At 32.3% G+C, this 22,158-nt stretch overlaps 2 protein-coding genes across 4 annotated transcripts in view; one reads left to right on the forward strand and one right to left on the reverse strand.

Annotated features, from left to right (window-relative positions):
- Window positions 1–10,119: 10,119 nt before the first annotated feature.
- Window positions 10,120–19,108, forward strand: LOC132046968 (proline dehydrogenase 2, mitochondrial-like). Of its 3 annotated transcripts, none has more exons than XM_059437825.1 (4): window positions 10,120–10,748; window positions 11,958–12,603; window positions 12,698–12,938; window positions 13,024–13,230. In XM_059437825.1, the coding sequence occupies exons 1-4, from the start codon at window positions 10,200–10,202 to the stop codon at window positions 13,061–13,063; spliced, it is 1,476 nt and encodes a 491-aa protein (XP_059293808.1). In that variant the 5' UTR covers window positions 10,120–10,199; the 3' UTR covers window positions 13,064–13,230. The 3 variants fall into 3 exon arrangements, with proteins under 3 accessions (XP_059293808.1, XP_059293807.1, XP_059293809.1); XM_059437824.1 differs by lacking the exon at window positions 13,024–13,230 and adding an exon at window positions 18,748–19,108 and having other exon boundaries at window positions 10,121–10,748; XM_059437826.1 differs by lacking the exons at window positions 10,120–10,748; window positions 11,958–12,603; window positions 12,698–12,938; window positions 13,024–13,230 and adding exons at window positions 16,735–17,403; window positions 17,684–18,329; window positions 18,419–18,659; window positions 18,748–19,108.
- Window positions 19,109–21,499: 2,391 nt separating this feature from the next.
- LOC132047882 (WD repeat-containing protein 55-like) overlaps window positions 21,500–22,158 on the reverse strand; it is a 3,463-nt gene continuing 2,804 nt past the window's right edge. The window contains exon 8 of the mRNA XM_059438858.1: window positions 21,500–21,573. Coding sequence (XP_059294841.1) covers window positions 21,500–21,573 — 74 coding nt within the window. The remainder of the gene's footprint in view (window positions 21,574–22,158) is intronic.

Here is a 22,158-nt window from a genome sequence, read left to right on the forward strand (position 1 = left end):
GATCTTCTTGCATAATCTATTATTGGTGGGATATAAGGAGGAAATGCTTAATTATTTCATATCTTACATCATACCGCATGTTCTAAACTAACTAGCGCATTTAAATCACAACAATAATGCCCTCTCACCTGCCAAAAGAAAAGAAAAGAAAAAGGGAAAAGAGTCAAAAATGCCCTTCTATCTTGGGAAAAGGGCTAAAAATATTCTCCGAACTAATTTTGGGCCACAAGTATTCTTTCTGTCATTAAAGTTTTCAAATATATCCATGTCTTAATGGAAATCCGCAACATAACCCCATTTCATTTTCAAAGCCGTTCCATTTAAAACCGACCCAACTACATAAAAAACTCATATGCGACCAATTTATTCCCGGGTTTTACATCTGAAGCGACTAGGCACAGGAGCGGGCAACCCATATATGTTTTTTATTTAGTTGGGTCGATTTTAAATGAAGAGGGTTTAAAAATAAAATTGAGTTATGTTGCGGATTTCTGTTAAGACCGGGGTATATTTGAAAACTTTAATGACGGGAGGAGTATTTTTGACTCAAATTTAGGTCGGAGGATATTTTTAGCCCTTTTCTCAAAGTAGAGGGGGCATTTTTGACCCTTTACCCTTTTTCGTTTCTTTTCTTTTCTTTTCTTTTCTTTTGGCAGGTGAGAGGGCATTATTGTTGTGATTTAAATGCGCTAGGTATGCCAACTACCAATACTGATTCTATCATTCCACGTTTTAAACATCGTACATCGGAAGTTTTAAAGATTTTAAAAATACTATTATATTTTGTTTTCACCCCTTTGATCAAATGCAATTAATTATTTTGAATATTTCGTAATTCACTCTTCCTTCGAGGAAAATTAGAAACTTCCAAGAAAAATGTCCTGTAATGTTGCTTAACAGAGTGAGCAATATCTCTGGCTTTGTGATTATGTCAAATTATCTGGTTAATGTTCTCTTGAAATATTCAAAAGAAATTAAATACGTACAAGTCAACTATATGGTAACTTTTTTCTTGAGATTTTATCTTGGAATAGAATTAATCGTTGAAAACGTTTCTGTCATCGACTTTTCAAAAGAAATTATAAGTGCACTCTTTCATCATATATTTATCAACTAAACAGCTATTGGAGGATCAGAACGAGATTCACAATCAAGAATATATTAATTATTATTTTATTACAATCCTAAATCCATAATATTCTTACTTCAAATCCTTTTAAACAAGTCAAAAGAACTTCTTTTCCTCCTCCTCATCTTATTCTTTTATTGTCTTTTCTTTTTGGTAATTACTGACTTTTTGCGTCAACTATTTCTTATTTTTCTAGAATGTAAGAATGTGCGTCACTGCATCCTGTTGTGTTTTGATTAGAAAATTATCTTGACTTTGATTATTGACGAAGACAACTTTAGGAAACTCGGTATATTTTTCTCGTCAAATAAGAATATTCTATATTCTGCCACTAATTACTGACGTGTCCACCATTTTTTCTCTATTTAAGACTGTGCAAGTTGTTGCATTATTTTAATTAGGGAAACATATTGACTTTGTACAATTGAACGAAGAAAAGCTTTGAGAAAGTCGGTGTATACCTCCTCTCAAATTAAGTATATTAAACGCATCCGTTAGCCGACATCAATATGTATGTCATATGTGTTGTTGACTCGGATTGAAGCGTCATATGTGTTGTTGACGAGGATTGAAGTTTTTGGGATAGCGTGTAACATGCAAGAGGAGACTTTGAATCACATTAACTATCAGATTAAGGAAACAGAAGAACATTTAAGTGCTTGGGTCAGTTTAATAAGCAATTCTTTTTACTAACAATTTTGCAATAAATATAGCTTAACGTAACGTTCTAATTAAGTACTTTTGTATAAATTTGGTACGTTAGTAGAAAGGATTATCACAATTCTCCCCTAAAACTCCCAAGTGGTTTGATTGGGATGACAATTTCTCCTTCCGAGTTCAACATCTTTTTTATTGACTTGAATCAAGAAATTAGTGAATTTATTCCGCTTAAAGGGAGGTGAGATAGAATTACAAACTTATAAATACTCGGATGCGCTTTGACTGGGATAGACAGTTTCTCCTTCAAAGTTCAAATTACTTTTTATTAACTAGAATTAAGAAAGTACCAGATCTGTTCCTCTCAAAATGCGGATGAGCTAGCTTTTATGAACTTATGGATATACTCTTCTACAAGATTAAAATGACTAAAAGAACTGGCTAAATATAAGGATTCTCTCACCAACAATATTGTGCTTTCTGATAACACTTCTCTTCAGAAATGCTACGTCTTCACATATACAAATTAAAATTAAATAAGTTTTTTGTTTAAAGAATAAAGGAGGAGTATCTTTTTATATAAACATCATGCATATTTATAAAAAGTAGTCCTCAACCATGTAATACAAGAGCATATCCGTTTTCTTTTTATTTGTCAAGTATATAATATATAAATTTTCTATTTTACTTGTTCACTTTAGTAAATCGAGAAGAATTAATTACTCTTTTCAATTTTTTCCTTATCATTAAGTAATTATTTTCCAAACTAATGTGAGTACTAATAGCCAAATTTAAATTTTAAGATATCAATAGTTAGGTTATTAAGTAGAACCAACCATGTAGTAATCATTGTCGCTAGGGGTGTACATGGACCGGGTTGGTTCGGGTTTTTTAAACACCAAACCAAACCAATTGCGTCGGGTTTTTAAATTTATACACCAAACCAAACCAATATAATTCGGGTTTTTCAACCTTGGATTTTCTCGGGTTATTTGGGTTTTTTTCGAAATAGTCTTGATACAAAACATATAACTTTTACTTCAAATATTTCTTTAGTCCTACCAAGATACAACTATGTAATTAAGGTGTTTTATAAGAAAATAACACAAAATGTGAGAAGAGTAATGACATTGATCGGTTAAAATAAATATTGCTAATTAATAAGCCATAAAGAAAATGACCATAATCTAAAAATAATAAGTCATGCTAAAATGAGTACGGCTAATAAGTAGTATTAATTACGTGACAAGATTAAAAAACTTAAGTTATGTATCTTCACTCTCTAAACCAATTATGCAAAACTAAAGAATAGACATCCAACATTATTGTCATTCCTAGTGGTAAATTGAATTTCTTTTGTTAGTATTAGTGTTGAGTTGGTTTTGATTTGGACTTTATATGAGTTACTAACATCCATATATATAAAACTTATTCACATTCAAAATTCTAAGTTCAAGCTTGAATAATATGATAATAAATAAATAAAACTACGAAAAAATTTAAGAAATATTTATAAATTACATTACAAATGAATATTTTTATGTATAAAATATTTTAAAAATTGAATACATATAATGTCGGGTTGGTTTGGTTCGATTTGACTTTTTTTAGCTAAAACCAAATTAAATCAATTATGGTCGGGTTTTTTTTTCAACACCAAACCAAGTCAAACCAAACCACTAGTCGGGTTTTTTTCTCGGTTTATTGGTTTGGTGCGGTTTGTCGGTTTACTTTGTACACCCCTAATTGTCGCACTATTTTAAGAAAGGGTCCTTCCTTTGATTAGTGCGATTGATTCGGCCTATTTTACGCATGTGATTAGTGGTCCAAATTCCAATAGTACAAGTTCGAGGGATTCTCATCTCACCAAACCCAAAAGTTGTTGTGCCCACTAAAGGAAAAAAAAAGAGCAAATCTGGAAATATGTACAAAATAAGGTCTTAGGTCTTCCTCATGATTTTCTGTTAAATGGTAAATGAGCTGTTTAATAATATGCAAAACTCTTGAACAAACATTATCATCTTCATTTTTTACGACTTAGACCAGATAAGCAGAGGCGAATCTAAGATTTCTGCAACATGGGTTCACCACAAAAAAGAAAAAGGAAAAAATATATATTAAGTGGAGCTTGATCCCTAAGCCTCTAGCTATATAACTCAACTTTCAACCAAGTGCACCATTTAGCATTTTTGTGGTATGTGTTCCAACAGTTAGTATTATACTAATTTTAGAAAATATATACATAAAATACCTAGTTTTACGGAGAGACTATGTGTTCACGTGCTCCATTTTTTACCCCTAAAATTGCTCCTGCAGATAAGGAAAAATTGATCCCATAAAGCAATCATTTTGAGTCGTAAAGATTTATTAGTACAAAGGAAATGTATATTCGATGCATCATGCATGTATGCAGTAAATCCAATTAATATTCACTCTAAGAATCGATTAAACAATTAAGAGAATTTATTTTACAATTTCGACTCTAACACATGTTTATCACAATTCTCTAATGAATGCTCTACTATATATAAGTATATATTGAGCAACAGAATGGCTATATAGAAGGATTCTCCTACCTACATAAAGCTACATTAATTACTTGAACATATATAACATCCGTTTCATTGAGCAACAGAATGGCTATATAGAAGGATTCTCCTACCTTCATAAAGCTACATTAATTACTTGAACATATATAACATCCGTTATTGTGTTTGCTAATTCGTGGAAGATCATCATCATAATTCATGTTCATAATTTATTGATGCTATATATAAAAGTAATTTAATAAATTATCCTTCAAAAATCAAAAGGAACGACCAAATTAGCCTAAGTAAAAGTAAATTTACTTCTCATTAATTTTTTACTTGAACTAATGCTGTGTGAGTGTGGATTGGAAAATATAATGAAAGTTGGTCATTTAAGAAGTTGTCTGATTACTTTAACTTTTTGGTTATATCTGTTTTAAAAAGCTAATTTGTACTGAGTGCCTAATGGATGTTACATTTGGGATATGATGATCATGTTATATTTTATTATACAACTAGATGATCTACCCGCGCTTCGCGCGGTCATAAGTAATCTTAATAAGCTTAAGATAAATTTCGGTAATACAAAAGATATTAAGAACATTTCAACAAAATTTGAATGATTGGTATTATTACATATTTTAAGAACCGTTAATATATAATGAATAATTAAAAAGTCTTGATGTTCGATCAATTTTGCCATTTACATATCTTGTTCTGAAGCGCCACATTTATTTAGTAATATAATTATCTTCTCAATGCTGATTGATATTTCATGAAATAATTAATCATCGTTTTCGTTATCTTTTTGTACACGAAAAGTATAGAATTGTTAATATGCATACAATATACTAATTATTTTTTCAAGTTCATGGTGTTAAAGTTTTCTGAATTATTATCCATTAAAATTAATCTAAGTTTAAATAAGTCACACCATAAACGATTTAGAAGAATTTTGACTAAAACTAAGTTAATAATTATCTTGCAAGGAAATTGCTAGGCACAATCTTCTTTCGAGAATCTTCACCCTTCCAGTAATCGTAGCATTAGTTCAGTTCTTTGGCTAATAACAAAATTAAAAATGAAGGGAAAAAAAATAAGGAAGGCAGAGTACTAAGAAAAAGAAAACAAATAGATTGCATATAGTAAATATTCGTGATTTACTCTTCTAAAACAGAGCTCTATCTTTAATTTAGAAAATGCATCTTCAATATTATTATAATTCTGATAGAAAAAGAGACAGGACTATGAGTAAAAACCACCATCTTAAGTATTTATGGAGTTACTCATTTTGCACTATTGGAGGCCTAAATTTTCAATTTATAAGTTTAGGAAAGAACTATTATTCTAGGCAGGAATAAAATCTATTGCCCTCTTAACTATTGAATAAAAGAAAATGGCCTGAGAATAAATGACATAATTAAAGCTTGCAGTTGATACATGCATCTCTCATACAAACACTTTCATGAGACATAGTAATATGGTTAACAAAAAGAATATGTGATTTTAATACCGAAAACTCCTCGAAGTTATTTGAATGTAGAAATAATACCAAGGAAAATGTGAACTTCTCAGCTTAAATTTATCTTGAATTATGTGGGGGGCCAACAAATCTTGCCAAAGCTTTTCTGCAATCAAATAACATTCCTCAAAAATAAGAAAAGACCAAATAAACAATTGCTCATTTGGTTGGATACCTTCATATTTTTTGAGTAAATTCATATTATTTGCATACTTTTGTATAATGTGTACTATGTCCATTTCGATTTATGTGAACCTATTTTTTATTAAAACCAAAAGAAATGATCCCTTTATATGTTTAGAAACAATATACTTTTATACAATTATTTATAGTCACACCAAATATATATGACTCATTTAACACCACAAGTGTAAAAGTCTTCTCTTCTTTCTTAAATTTCGGACCTAGTCAAATGAGTTCACATAAATTGAAACGGAGGGAATATAGTTTATTATATATTATCAATTTATTATACATTATCAATGAAGTATATTTAAGTTTTATCTATTAATAAATTCCAAGAACTATTAACAATTAAAAAATCAAAATTACTTATTACATAGAAAAAATTTAAAGTATTATCGGTTGTAGCCCATCCAAAGCATGTTTTTATAAAAGAATGTTATTATTACCTTAGATATGATGACATAAATTAAAGGAAGAAAAATTCGTAAGTGTCCGCATAACATTTGAAAATTATAAAATGACAGTTAATAATAAATTTAAGTTAAGCGCATCAACAAAAAGTAATATTATCATTAAAATTCTACAAGTAAAAAAGAATGATTATTATCTAACAATTGATCACATGCTATAGAACTTTTTAAAATTATAAAAGCATTAGTTAACAAATTAAATTGAGAAGAGAAGGAACAAAAATTAATTTCCTTTAAACCTAAAAATAAGAAAATAATTACCATCTAATCTAACAATTTTATTTTCGATGCAAGAATATATGTATTCTTTTAGATTCCTACACTGAATCCTTTTTAAAAATAAAGGATACGAGTTCTCGTCTAACATACATTGAATCCGTTTTAAAATAATGGATGAGTTTTTAATCATCTACCAACACAAGCAAAAATCTTAACACCTCAAATTACCAAACAAACTACAACATTGTTGGTGGTTGAAATAATCACCAAACTTACCGTCTAAAAAGAACTAATAATTCAAATAATTCTCAACAAATGGTTTTTTTGCTCTGAACCAAAATATTATTGAAGTTAGTGATGTAATAAGTGATGTTTCGACTTCTTTTAATAGATTTTTAAATTGACGTGATCATATAGTGTAAAAAAATTTGCTCTATAAATATCATATAGCCTGCTGTAGCATGCTATTTTCTTGAATTATCACATTACATGTCAACTTAGAAACATCGACAAACTTTCAGTGCATCTATAGATTAATGCCTCGTTAATTACCTTTTAATTGGCTAATTGAATGTGTGTATTTCTTGGCTCAACTTTTAAGATGGATGACCTCCAGCCTCTCCGTAGTCTATGGTCTTCACGAACTGCATTTCAGTTTGCAAGAGAAAGTTACTCGTTGATAAACTCAATTCTAGATAAACTTTTCGCTAAAGCCTACAACATGGAAATGAAATCATTGGACTAAGACTAGAAGTAGAGAGGATCTTTCTGCATTTGCCTAGGGTAATAGAAATATGAAGTTAAACCTTCCGAAAGACTTTTAAATTTTAGAGAAAGTTACTTGTTGATAAACTGAAGTCTAGATAATTTTTTCTTTAAAGCCTACAACATAAAAATGAACGCCAAATCATTGAAGTAACATTAAAAGTAGAAATGATCATTGTGCATTTATCTTGGGGATCCAAAATTTGAAGTTGAACCTTCAAAAAATACTTTCGGTTTGCAAGAGAAAGTTACTTGTTCATAAACTGAATTCTAGATAATATTTTCGCTAAAGCCTACAACATGATAATGAACGTCAAATCATTGGACTAAGACTAAAAGTAGAAGGGTTATTTGTGCATTTACCTTGGGTATCCAAAATCTGAAGTTGAACCCTGTAAATTATCTCAAAATTTTAAAAGGTAAAAGTACTTAACTTGGTGGTAAAATATTCAGTATCACATGAATAATTTCAGAACCAAACAAAAACAAAGAATGAAAATGGAACAATAAAAACTGTAAATCTGTTGAGAAGGGGAGAGTTCATGGGGTAATGAAGGGTCAAGCTAAGAGGAGTAAACAAATCATGGGATGTTTGGGTTAAAACCTGAAGTGTCCATTCTATTTTGGCAGGGAAAGTGACGTTCGGGCATCTGTTAAATTTTGGTGAGCACAATTAGTTTCAAACAGGTAACTGTTTCATTATATGCCTTTCCATTATGTAAGTTAAGGCAACGGTTCATTAGTTATGAAAGGATGTAAATTTAATATGTTAATTTTAAAAATATAGTAAAAGGCAAAAAAATGACAAAAAAGATAAATGTCTTTCTAAGCTTTTGAGGCGTGCCACGTCAGCGGGCCTATGGCCTGCTTTTATATATATATATGATTCAACTAATAACTTTTTTGTGAAATTTATAAATGAAAAGTGTTATAATTTTGAATCAGACAAAAGGTCCTTATACGTGCAACTACAATATATCAATAAAACTTTTTGATTTTTCAATAACTATGGAATTGATAATGATATACTAGCCATCCTAAGAAAAACATATGTAAATTTCTGTATAACTTCTACAATATACAAGTTTTATTGGATAACAACCTCTTGAAATTAAACCCAAAAAAAAAAAAAAAAACTCTTGCAATGTATACAGCTGTAAAAGGAAGAAAGCAACGTTTTCTTAAAGACAAGCTAACAACTTCTATACATGTTTGGTGCATGGTATAAGCTGGGATATCCCAGCACTAATTTTTTATATCATATTTGGTAGAAGGTATAAATTTATTCTGGGATAAATTTATACCTTATACCAAATAAGGTATAAAATGCATCCCAACTTAATCCCGGAATAATTTTGGCTACCTACCGAACGACCCCAAAGTATTTACAATTATAGCCGACGATGCTCATTTTCACATATAAACAATATTTCATAAAAACAAAAAGAAAGCAAAAAATTTGCATGTTGAGTATTGGTATGACAATCATATTTACATAATATTAAATTTAGGTGTTCAAACGATATCTAACCATCTTACGTTCAACTATTAAATCGGTTGAATATATTCATTGTTCATCAATTTGAGCTTATATGGTTGTTCCTTCAAATTTAGTTTTAACTCATCACACCTCATGTTTTGTATCTTTTTAAAATGTTTGTAGTAATTAGCATGAGATACACATGCAACACATGTGTCTAGGTGCTAGTATAAGATGTTCGACCTTGAAATATATAAACTAAAAATAAAAATAACTTTATAGGGGTATGATTAAAGAATATACAGAAAGATTTTGACTATCAATAAAATGTTTTAGGAAGGAAATGAATTCAGGTCTACTAATTAGGAATTACTTAGGCAGATTTTTAGGTATATATTTACTCAGCACATCGTTATCGCACTATTTAAAGGAAGGCATCTTTTCTTTGATTAGTGATTGTTTTCTTGCTAAATGTTGGCCTTCTGATTAGTTGTCCAGTAGATGCCAATACACAAAAATCGAGGGATTCAACATCTCACCGAATCCATAGGTCCCCACGCATTGTTGTATCCACGTAAGGAAACAAATATGCAAAACGTCAATAGTAGTATATGAAAAAGGAAAATATGATCGATAGAAGTAAAAAAAGGAAATTAAAAAATGATAAGAGGAAATTGAATGCTTTCATATTACGTGGCAGTGGTACCTATTCTGACACACTGCTGACTCTGCAAAATTTTATCCCTTTTTGAAGTACAATCCGAGTCATGCTAATGTCACGCCAAACAATATTACCAACCGGAAAAGGTGTTCCAAAACATAGTAACAGGCTGTATCCCACCACTATAGAACACAAATTCCACTTTCACTAGAAGCGCGTAACACACACGTAGGGTTATTAAACGTTTATTATCCGTGAGTGCTTTCCAAAGGAGGGCCTACATTCCCTCTTTTGGAAATCCAATCACCATAGAATCCGAATCACGTGTTTGAACTTTCTAGGTCTAAAAGAGTATCATAATCTTGAAATCTTATTAAGAAGGAAAAGTCGTAAAGCTTTTGGACCAATTACGAAGAAAATTTCACAAGGAAAAGTAAATGCAAATTTTGACTTTGACCAATGAAATATTCGTCCTCTATAAATAGCATGCACCGGTTGAGCGTTACCCATCTATTAGAATTAAGACACAGACAAAGAAGACATATTGTCAATACACACCGCCTTTTGTTTCATTTCAGTTTTATGGCAAACAAAGTCGTACGTCCAAAGGTTTTTCGTGATCTCCGGTGTTTTGCTCGGTGTCTCAACACGGCTCAAACTTCCACGCCGATGAATTTTACCGGCAATTATGATTCAACGAACGTAACAACGTCACCCACCGACCAAATATTAGTCGCTCCTGAGAAAAAAGTGATCAATTTCGATGATGTTAAGGAATTGTTTACGGGTGTATCCACGTCGAAGTTGATTAGGTCATCGTTGACACTTCAAATGGCATCGATTGAGCCTATGGTTGACATGGGTATTCGGGTAATGAATTCTAAGCTCATGGACATGCCAATATTCAGGGAGGTAATAATGTGGTTTGTTAAAAATACATTTTATGAACATTTTTGTGCTGGAAAAGACTTAGAAGAAGTACGAAGGACGGTTACTAAGTTGTCGGATGTTGGATTAAAAGTCATGCTTGATTATGGTGCTGAACATGCTACCGAGAATGAGTCTTGTGATCATAGTATGAACGTGTTTCTTCAGACGGCTGAATCAACCAAGTCACTTCCATCCTCTTCTGTAAGATCAAACTTCTATAATTTTTTTTTTTATAGTATTTTTTCTAGTTTTAACTCGGACTAATTGTAGGGTAAATATAGTTGAAGACATTCTTAGCAAAGGCTAAAAAGAAAAGCAATAGGAAATAATATCCATCCGTTTGCTTTTACTTGTCCACTTTTGACTCTGCACATTACTTAAGAAATAATAAATCACTACTAAAAAAACTGGAATTAGCTACGAACTTTGTCGCTATATTTTATTAAATTTGAAAAATGATTTGGAGTGAGTAGTTAAATAGGAATAGCGACGATTTTTCTTTGATTCTTCACTACGGAATGATAAAATCGCTTTTTTTTATATTGAATGAAAACATAATTTATAATTCTTGCCGCGGTTAAATTAATTGATAATCATATTTTTATTAAATTTGAAAAATGATTTGGAGTGAATATTTAATATTATGGGTAAAATAAGAAAAAAAAATTATCTTGTCTTGATATGCTAAAAGTGACAAGTAAAAATGAAAATATATTTTTATATTACAAAGTCACAAACATCACAATAATATAATTCTTGCCGCGGTTAAATAACTGGTTGATGATCATAATTTTTACATGTCAAAATATATATATATATATATATATATATATTACCATCAAAGATTGGACTAGGTATTAAGTATCCCTCAATCTTTGACTAGAAATTTCGTGTTAAAGACTTTGAAAATATATTTACCTTTCGTAGAGCATGCTTTGCCGTAAAGTGAAACCAACGGTACCCAATCAGGTACGGTACTCCCGAGTAGGAAACACGAAAACGTGTCATTTTTGTGGAATTTAAATAAAATATAACTTATTCTTAGTTAACTTTTTCCTTAAGTTACACATATTCCTCCTAGAAAAACCTGATTCCTAACACAATTAAATTCTTTTTCATTGTCCTAATAACAAAATATACTCAGATTTACTTTTATGCCAAAAAACATTTTTAATATTTTTGAAAACGATAACTACTTCTAGTTTTAATTCCAACTAATAGTGCTCTGAATTTCATAAGAACTCTATTTTTCAAACATTGCTTGCTGATAACAATTTTTCATTCCTACATTCATTGAATAACCTGATTCTTAACACAATTAAATTCTTTTTAATTATCTAATTAATGTCTATCTTTAATTGTCTCTGTGAAATCACATAGAGTTTTGAAATGTGTATTGTGATGAAACAGGTGAGCTTTGTAGTAGTGAAGGTAACTGCACTTTGTACACCAAAGCTGCTCAAAAGAGTCAGCGATTTACTAAGATGGGAACACAAAAATCCTTCCTTCAATCTCCCATGGAAGCACAAGGCACTTCCACTTTTCGCCGATTCGAGCCCTCTTTATCAAACAACAGATAAACCTGAGCCTTTAACGGTCGATGAAGAGCGTGATCTCGAATTGGCTCATGATAGACTCATGAAAATATGCAAGAGATGCTTGGAAATTGATGTTCAATTACTAATTGATGCAGAGGATACATCTATTCAACCCGCAATCGATTACTTTGCTTATTCTGCAGCAATTAAGTACCACAAAGACGATCACCCTTTGATATTCGGAACAATTCAAGCTTACTTGAAAGACTCCAAGGAACGAATGGTGATCGCGAAAAAGGCTGCAGAGAAAATGGGAGTTCCAATGGGTTTTAAACTTGTGAGAGGTGCTTATATGTCAAGTGAAAATGAGTTGGCTTCTAGTTTAGGTTTTAAGTCTCCGATTCACGATGGTATTCAGCAAACACATGATTGCTACAATTCTTGTGCTGGGTTTATGATTGACGAGATTGCAAATGGCTCTGGTGCAGTTGTTCTTGCAACTCATAACATTGAGTCAGGTAAATTTCTAGACAATACACTTTTATTTACTTAATCAGATACTAGTATTTGATATGTCCACTTAACTGATTATTTTAATGTTTTGGTTAATAGGAAACCTTGCTGCATCCAAGGCTATAGATTTAGGAATCAGGAAGGATAGTCAAAAGCTCCATTTTGCTCAGTTATATGGTATGGCACAAGGGCTAACATTTGGCCTGAGAAATGCAGGATTTCAGGTGAGCAAGTATTTGCCATTTGGACCTGTAGAGCAAGTTATGCCGTACCTTATAAGAAGAGCTGAAGAAAACAGAGGCCTCTTGTCCTCATCTGCCTTCGACAGGCAACTCATGAGGTAAACATCAGTAAATTGCAAACTCTAAAAGAGATAAATATCCCAAATTAAATATTTTATTAATTTTGTATATGATCGTTTGCAGGAAGGAGTTAACCAGGAGATTTGAAGTGGCAACTTCATGAATCCATCTTAATGGGAGTGTATATCTTATCTAGTACTACGAATAATGCGAGGAGCCATGTCCAAGCTTGTAACAGAGGCACAGAGCAATTGACGCTCCGAGATCCTTAATTCATGATTTTAGCACGTTAACGTGATTAAAAGCTGTCGGCAATATTATTGTAAATAATTTATTGACGTGGCAGAAATAACAACCCCGTCAAGCAATGAGGTGCAAACATTGATTTAATTGGAAGCGATTCTAATGATCGGGCCCTCATCAGAGACGTGCATACCACTATTTATTAAAGTTTTCGGCTTGTGCACCTTGGTGAAAAAAAAAAAAAAAAAGAAACGGACCAAGCAAGGAAGTGCGACCATTGGCCTTACTAACAAAAGGAGGAAGTGAAGGAGAGAATGAGCTCGCAATTGTAATAGCTAGTGCCTAGTGCCTTTCGCACCAAGAACAGTCCGCTTGTAATAAGTAGTATCTTTCTTCATGGGCAATAGGTAAGATCTAGTCATCTCTTTCTAGTACGGAAGTTTATTCCTCCTTTTGTATTACTCCTTTTGCTATTGGTTTACCATAATACAAACCAAAGTTGCCGAAATGATTAAAAGCATAGACCTTTATTTATTGCTCCATGGGATAATATGTCATATCAAATCAAATTTACTTAAATATCTCTTAGTTAACACTTTAGTCTTGCCGTCAAGATGTTAAGGCATGTGCATCGTTACTGATTGGCTCTTTTTGTGTCAATGGACTTCCACAAGATGTGAGAATTGAACTTTGTGGTCCAACTAATCATATTACTATTGAGTAAATTCCTAAAAGATCATTTATGTATTGAGAATTCCCCATCAATATCATTTTTCTTTCTTTTAAGATAAAAATATCACCCAATTTTTATTATTTTTCTCAGAAGATACTAAACATACAAAACCCTTCTTTCCTAGCTACATGCCATGTCATATCCTTCTTTTCTAGTTGGCGTATCATGTCATATAAATTTTAATTTTTTAATATTATTAAACTTATGTAATTCATCCAATCCATTTAACTCGACCGAAACCCATTTTACTCAGTCAACCCTTAACCCATTTAACCCATAAAACAAGTCCATACCTTTTACTCAATCGTTCATATTTCAATGTTTTTATACACTATTTTATTCACTCAAGTTAATGGCTCATATTACCAAATTTAATTAGGAGGGCAATATTTTCTCTCCATATAAAGATTTGGTGTTTTTACTTTATTGTGGAGACAATTAGACTAGTTCTTTACGATTGATCTAGAAAGAAAAACAGGTTAAGCTAGTAACATTTTTACCACGTGCCTTATCAAAATATGTGCACAAACAAAGTTGATCTTCAAAAAATAAATTGCTGCGGTAATACTTCAAAGAAGCTTGTGAAGAAGTATGTCAAGTAACCTGCCGCATACCATAAAATGACCGTGAGAATTTAGCAAAAGAAGACACATAATGTGCCTAAACAGTTTCACATAACTAACAAAAGACAGTAACACATACTCCCTATATTTTACTAGAGTTTCTATTCTTCTTCTGCACAACAACTGCATAATCCTTCATGACATTTCTTTTAAAATGCCTTCCTCTCTTTGCCATAGGAGAGGGTCAATCAACAGATTCAACAACAAAAGTTATGGACTTGTTTAATTGGTTAAATGGATTAAGATATGGGTTGGTTAGGTAAAATGGGTTTGGGTTGAGTTAAATGAATTGAATGAGTTGAATAAATTTAATAGTATTAAAAAATTAAAATTTATATGACATGGCATGTCAACTTGAAAAGAAGGAGAGTTTTATGTGTTTAGTATATTTTGAGAAAAATAGTGAAAGTTGGGTGATATTCTAGTCCTAAAAGAAACAAAAATGTTATTAGTAGGGAATTCTCAATACATGAGTGACCTTTTCGGGGAATTTACTCTATTATTATTAGATCAATTTGAGGCTTGAGGTTTTGATCTTGATGAATAAAGATCATCTGGTCATTAGAAATTTTGAGTGTACGTTAAAAAAGATCGATGGTGGTGCCGCTGCCAAAATAGTGACCATGTTCTTCAAAGTTTATGGAAAAATTTGAATCATTCGTATAATCCAAGAACAAATTTAATTATTTTCACTTGTGATAACTATCACCTGTGGACACATCACGTCATCAGCTGCCAAACATTAAGTGGTCATTTGGTGCATGGCCAAAATTATCCCGGGATTATAATCTCGGGACTAATTGATCCCATATCTTGGGACTATTTTATACCATCCGTATATGGTATAATAATGCCCCTGCGATAAAGATGGTATAAGAAGATATATCCCAACTTATATCATGATATAAATTTTGTTTAGTACAATATATAAATTTATACCTTCTACCAAATATGGTATAAAAAATTAGTGCTAGGATATCCCAGCTTATACCATGCACCAAACGACCCCTAATTGTTATTAGAGATTAAGTTTTTGTCGTTAGTTAATAAAGATAAATTTAACTTAATTTTCACGGTAAGGATTGATTTAATTAGTTTCAACTATTAACGGAACGAAAATTAGAACATTTTTAGTTCAACTCCAAGAAGTAGTGCATCTCCACTAAAATAAGTTCGCTTCTAGAGACTTCCTTCACGGAATCACGGTCATCATTTTCTAGCATCTTCTGTTATAGGGTTCACAAATCAAAGTTGCCTAAAGAACAAAATTTCAAATGGTTCAGTAATTGCACCCACGTGATTATTCGGCATATCAAATCAATTTTACCACTTGCCAAGAATCTTGGCCCAAGATTATGATATAAAGATTCCTCTACCGGAGCACGCCATATGAAAAGTCCCTACTAGGGAATCTAGATGATTTGAAGGCGGAGATTCAGATTCCTTGACCCACATTTTTTTATGCATTTCGAGTATACCGCAATATTTGAATAAAAAATTGGAATTTGGAAAGCAAAACGCTAAAATCATTTGTTAACAACTCTCTCCGGATTAAAAAAAAAAAAGTGTTCACTTAGCTTTTTTTTTTTTTTTGGCTAAAAAAGTGTTCATTTATCGAAGTCAAAAATATTTAACCTTATTTTTTTAGATTCTGTCCATAAGTATTATGTGATCAAATCTAAATGTCTATTAAATTAAGAGCAATTTAATCAAATTATCTATTTTTGTTTAGAAATTATTATTATCTAAGGGTGTGTCAAAAGCTAAATAGACACTCTTTTTTATCAGGAGGGAGGAGTAAAAGTGGGTATTAAAATTCTAACAAGAGGGCTTGACACTAGAAGAATAATCTAATTAGGAGTATCAATTTTCAAACAAGTGTGCTTTGAGAATAGAGATAAATTCAAAAAAGAGCCGCAAAGCAAGAGACAAGTTGTTGTACGAAGTGGTCACGAACTCAATATTAAGAAGGGTCCGAGAAACTAGGAAATTGGGAGGATTGAATCATAATTAAAGCAAAAGGCGGAATCCAAGACAAGTGGAAACAACATAACAGCTAAGAGATAGAAATTTAACCTTGGAATACACATGGTGGTACTGACTATCTACAGTGATACATCGTCAGTAACAGCACAGCATCTACTCAGCATGATTTAAATATATTGGCAAATGCCGTAATTTAAGTTATCACCTTGACCAAATACACAACCCCACTCCTCTATAAATACCATGCAACTCTTACAAACGTAACATATCAATTTGAGAGAGAGAACAAAAAGAAAAAAAAAACACACAAAAATTTCTCATTCTGCCGCCCACCGTTGCATGGCAAATAAGGTTTTCTGTCCGAAACTCCTTAAGAACCTCGGATTTCATGTCCGCCGCTTAAACTCAGCTCCATCACCTCTTTCCGCCGTTCCTCCGTTAAATTTCACTGGCGATTTTAACGCCGCTACCGTTACCGCACCTAATTTGTTAGACACCACACCACAGATTAACACAGCCCTTCAAAACCATAATAACATTATCAATTTTGACGATGTTAAGGAGCTATTCTATGGGGTTCCAACCACAAAGTTGATTCGATCATCGCTAACGTTACAGATGGCGGCGATTGAACCAATGGTTGATTTGGGTATGTGGGTAATGAATTCTAAACTTATGGAAATGCCTGTTTTTAAGGAGGTAATGTTGGGGTTTGTTAAAAATACATTTTATGAACATTTTTGTGCCGGAAAAGACTTAGCGGACGTCCGTCGGACCGTTACAAATCTTTCTAATTCTGGCTTAAAAGCCATGCTTGATTATGGGGTGGAACATGCCACCGAAAATGAGTCGTGTGACCAGAGTATGAAGTCGTTTATTCAAACCATTGAATCAACGAAATCGCTTCCAGAATCTTCTGTAAGAATCTAACTTCTAATGATTTGATTATTCTTGATTCCATTAAATTTAATGTTTATTTAATACTAATATTCTATTGCTGAAAAGGAATGATCTGCTCTGCATAATTTAATACTTTTTCCAAGATTCACTTTTGTACTAAAGAGAATCTTTCAAATTCTTCCAATACTCTTGGATCTACTTCCATTTACAATAAAAATCTCCAACTTGTAGTATTGCATTATTTTTTCTAGGAATTTAGGAAGATCTCTGAAAATAGGTTAATTTTTTTTTGAAACAGGCTAGCTTTGTGGTAGCAAAGATAACAGCAATTTGTACACCAAGGCTGCTCAAAAGATTGAGTGATTTGCTTAGATGGGAAGAAAAAGATCCTTCATTCAATCTCCCATGGAAGCAACAGTCACTCCCACTTTTCGCCGAAAACAGCCCTATTTACCATACGTCGAAAAAACCCGAACCTCTAACGGCAGAGGAAGAGCGTGATCTTCAATTAGCTCATCAAAGACTCGTGAAAATTTGCGAGAAATGTGTTGAACATGATGTTCCCTTACTCATTGATGCGGAAGATACAACTATTCAACCTGCAATCGATTACTTTGCGTATTCTGCAGCTATTAAATACCACAGAGGCGATCAACCTTTGATTTTCGGAACAATTCAAGCATACTTGAAAGACGCGAAGGAACGAATGGTTATCGCGAAAAAGGCTGCAGAGAAAATGGGAGTTCCAATGGGATTTAAGCTTGTGAGGGGAGCTTATATGTGTAGCGAAAAACAATTCGCTTCTAGTTTAGGTTTCAAGTCTCCAATTCACGATAGCATTGAGCAAACACATGCTTGCTTCAATTCATGTGCCGAGTTTATGATTGAAGAGATTGCTAATGGTTCTGGTGCAGTTGTTCTTGCTACTCATAACATTGAGTCAGGTACCAATCAAAAAAAGTTTAGTCTATTATTTATGTTGATTATTTTGAAAGCTGTTGTCTAACCAGTATAATGTGTATGTTATATATAGGAAGACTTGCTGCAACCAAAGCTATAGACTTGGGAATCAAAAATGAGAGACAGAATCTCCAATTTGCTCAGCTCTATGGTATGGCTGAAGGGCTTTCTTTTGGGCTGAGAAATGCAGGATTCCAAGTGAGCAAGTATTTGCCATTTGGTCCTGTTGAGCAAATTATGCACTACCTTATGAGGCGCGCTGAAGAAAACAGAGGACTCTTATCTACATCGGCTTTCGATAGGCAACTCATGAGGTAAAAATAATTTTAAAAAATCCAAAAATAGAGAAAAAACTTTGTTATACTCGAACGTTATTAATTTGATTCTGTAATGTGTTTGCAGGAAGGAATTGACCAGGAGATTCGAAGCGGCAACTTCTTGAATACATATTGGCATGGAAATTATATTAGTAAGTAAGAATAATAAGCGAGGAAACACCGCCAACTACTGTAAATAATTCAAATGGCGTGAGCAAAAAAGTTGATGATGATCAAGCAACCATGGATGGGAAAAATGCAAGGATTTATCTCCTTGTGTTATGAACATAAGCATGTATGTATCTAGTTTTTTTAGGTCCACTTGTAGTATCTTTCTCCATGTGCTATATTAGGCCCTGTTTATATTGTAGCACATTTGTTATAATTGGTATCGTATTAGAAAATGGAAGAAGGTACCCCAGAGTGGAACCGAAATGTTGAAATTACGAAGTGTGTATTGTTTCTCTCTCTCTCTCTCTCGAGACATTATGGTACAATAAATCAGATTTACTGTCCATTATTCAGATTTAAATTAAGCTCCTTAGTTGTTATATTAAAGTTGCAAAAAGCAGACTACTAACTAAAATGACTGTGAAAAGAGCCGCAAAATGAACGACAAGTTGTAGAACCAGAAGCCACTAACTTAACATCAGAGAAATCGAAGAAACAAGAGTATTCGGGTTCAATCAGGAAAAAGCAATTTGATGTACAAAAAAGGAACAGGCACAACGGAAGGACCTACCAGTAAAAACATATTTTACTTACTAGTTGGTTCCGAACGTCAATTTTGAAAAGGACATTGTTGAAAATGAAAAGCTCCCCACTAATACATTATCTATAAGGTTACATAATTTTTTTTCATGAAACATAAATTTTGGGATTCAAAATACGTGTTCTTAGAGAAAAAGATGCAACTTGATTTTAAAGGTTACGCATTATTATAACTAAGAATCTAAGATATTGAAACTATCTCAAGACAATAGCTTTTTTTTCTATTTTAATTTATGTAATCCTTTTCATTTATCGAGATTTAAATTATTTTAAAAGTTTAAAATACATTTTATTAATATAAAAATAATTGCAATTTATAGTAATTTTTTCTATATTTTTTTTTAATATCTAGATTTTAATTTTAAATTATGTTGTTTATCTAATCCTATTTAATTTCAAATATTAGTCAAATTAACATTTGAGAGATAAACAATGCTACATAAAGTGAGACAAAAAGAGTAACAAGCAACTACTAATACGCTCAATCTCAAGTTTGTTGAGATTGCATATGTGAATTCTCAATAATCATATCACTCCATTTATTCTAGTGCTAATCCATGATTTGTGGATTTCGGTTCTCTAAAAATAGATTGAAAAATAAATTCAGAAAAATGAAGAACAAGTAAATTCAAATTAATGGAATTAGTAAATTTTGGGCACTAAATAGTTATAAATAGAAAACTAGTGCTGAGCATAGATATTATGATTGAGCGAATCTTTACGTACCACGTCGTACACTTTATATATCCCTACCGAACAGTTAAGTTGTATAGATGCAAATATTTAATCAACCCTTATTTGCCAACAATCATCAGTAACTATTGTAACTTTCACAGTCCACAGGCAAATACTGTCACTATCACAATCAATTAAACAAAGTTTCTATCAGTTATCATGATTATATTTTATTAACAGGTGTATTAAACAAAGCTATCTCAGGCTGCATAATTCGCACCTACCCACCAAAGGCAGATCTATCATTTTAATATGCATAATTCGACTTTAATATTTTTAGCACCGATCAACTTATTACTTTTAAAATTATGAATTAAAATCTGATATTTGTTGAAATTTTATACTCTTTGTCCTAATTTATATGACGTCCTTTCTTTTTAGTCTGTCTCAAAATAGATCTGCTCTTATGCTACCTCCGAAATTTCATGGAAGGTGCATGAAGGACCAAGTAGGAAAATTAACTAGGGTAGTTGAATTTTAAGTTGCAAGTAAATCACATCACAACAACAATATTAGAGAGTACGTAGCTCCAGCTCATTTATTGTCCATGTCTCAACACCCACCGCTCACCTAACACCCTCTCGATAAGAAGATAGAAAAGGAGAAAAAGAAAACAAGAATCAGCAAATTAATCATGTCCAAACAAATCTATCTCTATTAACACCTGCCAAACACATTCATTTGTTACAACTTTATGTACGAAGTATTAGTAATACATGAATTGTTAGTTATGCGGGGATAAATTATGTAGGGTTTAGTTATTTGTGTATTTGTTATTTTTTCTTATACACACACACACTCTCATAACTGAACACATTTTATTTATGTGGATTGTAAAATGATAATCAAACACCGTATTTGATGTGCTAGATTATATGTATAAAAAAGTAAAATGCTTAACTCTCTTCCTAACTAGCAACCAAACAACCCTGAGTACTATATGTAGTCATGATTAAGAGCGAAGAGCGATGCGGAGTGGGATTTGAATTTTGTAGGTTCGGTTACCACTTTTTAAAGTTCTTGGGTTAAATTAATAATTTGTATATATTTGACAAAATATTTAATACAAATATATGGTTCGGACCAAAGCTATTGAGTTCGACCGAACTCACACCCGAAGGACTAGCTCCGCCCCTCGAGCCAAGGCCTATCCTCAGCTGAGTCGAGGAAACCAGAGAGGAAACAATTTCTCTAGTTAATTCCTTGCTTATTATAATGGAGGTGATTTGCTTATTATATGTCCGGTGTACAAAGGAGCCGTCTTAGCAGGGTTTGGGTAGGGAAGGAAACATGCCGAGGGTATGATGTAAATTGTACATCTGTCTGGAATATTATTGGCTGCTTTCATGGCGATTTGCGTATACAGTTGATCCAAAAATTTCTGCACTTGAAACATGATCAGCTACTGTAGAATAATTGAAGTAACATTGCAGTTAGCTAGATGCTTCAGCCATAAAATCCTTCGGACGCATTAAGTACAATGCTCAACAAAGTTTATATTTTATATTTGTGTTTTTGTATGAATCTAACAAATTTTTGGAGAATTAGTTGCGTGTCGTGCAACTAGTACAAATAGTTACTACAACTTAAGCAAGGATTTATTCTTTGCCGAAATCATTTGGGGCAAGCATCTATGCGTCCACAAACATCTTTGCTAGAAAAAACAGATGAGTCATGATGAGTAGCATATTTCTGTTGCATGCATGTGTCACAACCCATCAGACATTACCAACACAATTAGCACACCCCAGCATGCATGAAAAAGTTTGGTAGTGGGATGACTCATTATTGTCTTCTATTGGACGTGCAGAATGCAGACTGATAACTGACTAATGCTAGTTTTTCATATAGAGCTGAAGGCAAAATGTGGAAAGGTGATCTCAACCGTTAATTTTGTTCACAGTATAAGTTATATAGAGACCGCTAGTATGAATATTATTTTATATTATTAAATTACTCGAAATATACTTTCAGGTAAACTTTCTTAAAT

This window comes from Lycium ferocissimum, chromosome 2, assembly GCF_029784015.1.
Source record: "Lycium ferocissimum isolate CSIRO_LF1 chromosome 2, AGI_CSIRO_Lferr_CH_V1, whole genome shotgun sequence".
Taxonomy (NCBI): Eukaryota; Viridiplantae; Streptophyta; class Magnoliopsida; order Solanales; family Solanaceae; genus Lycium; species Lycium ferocissimum.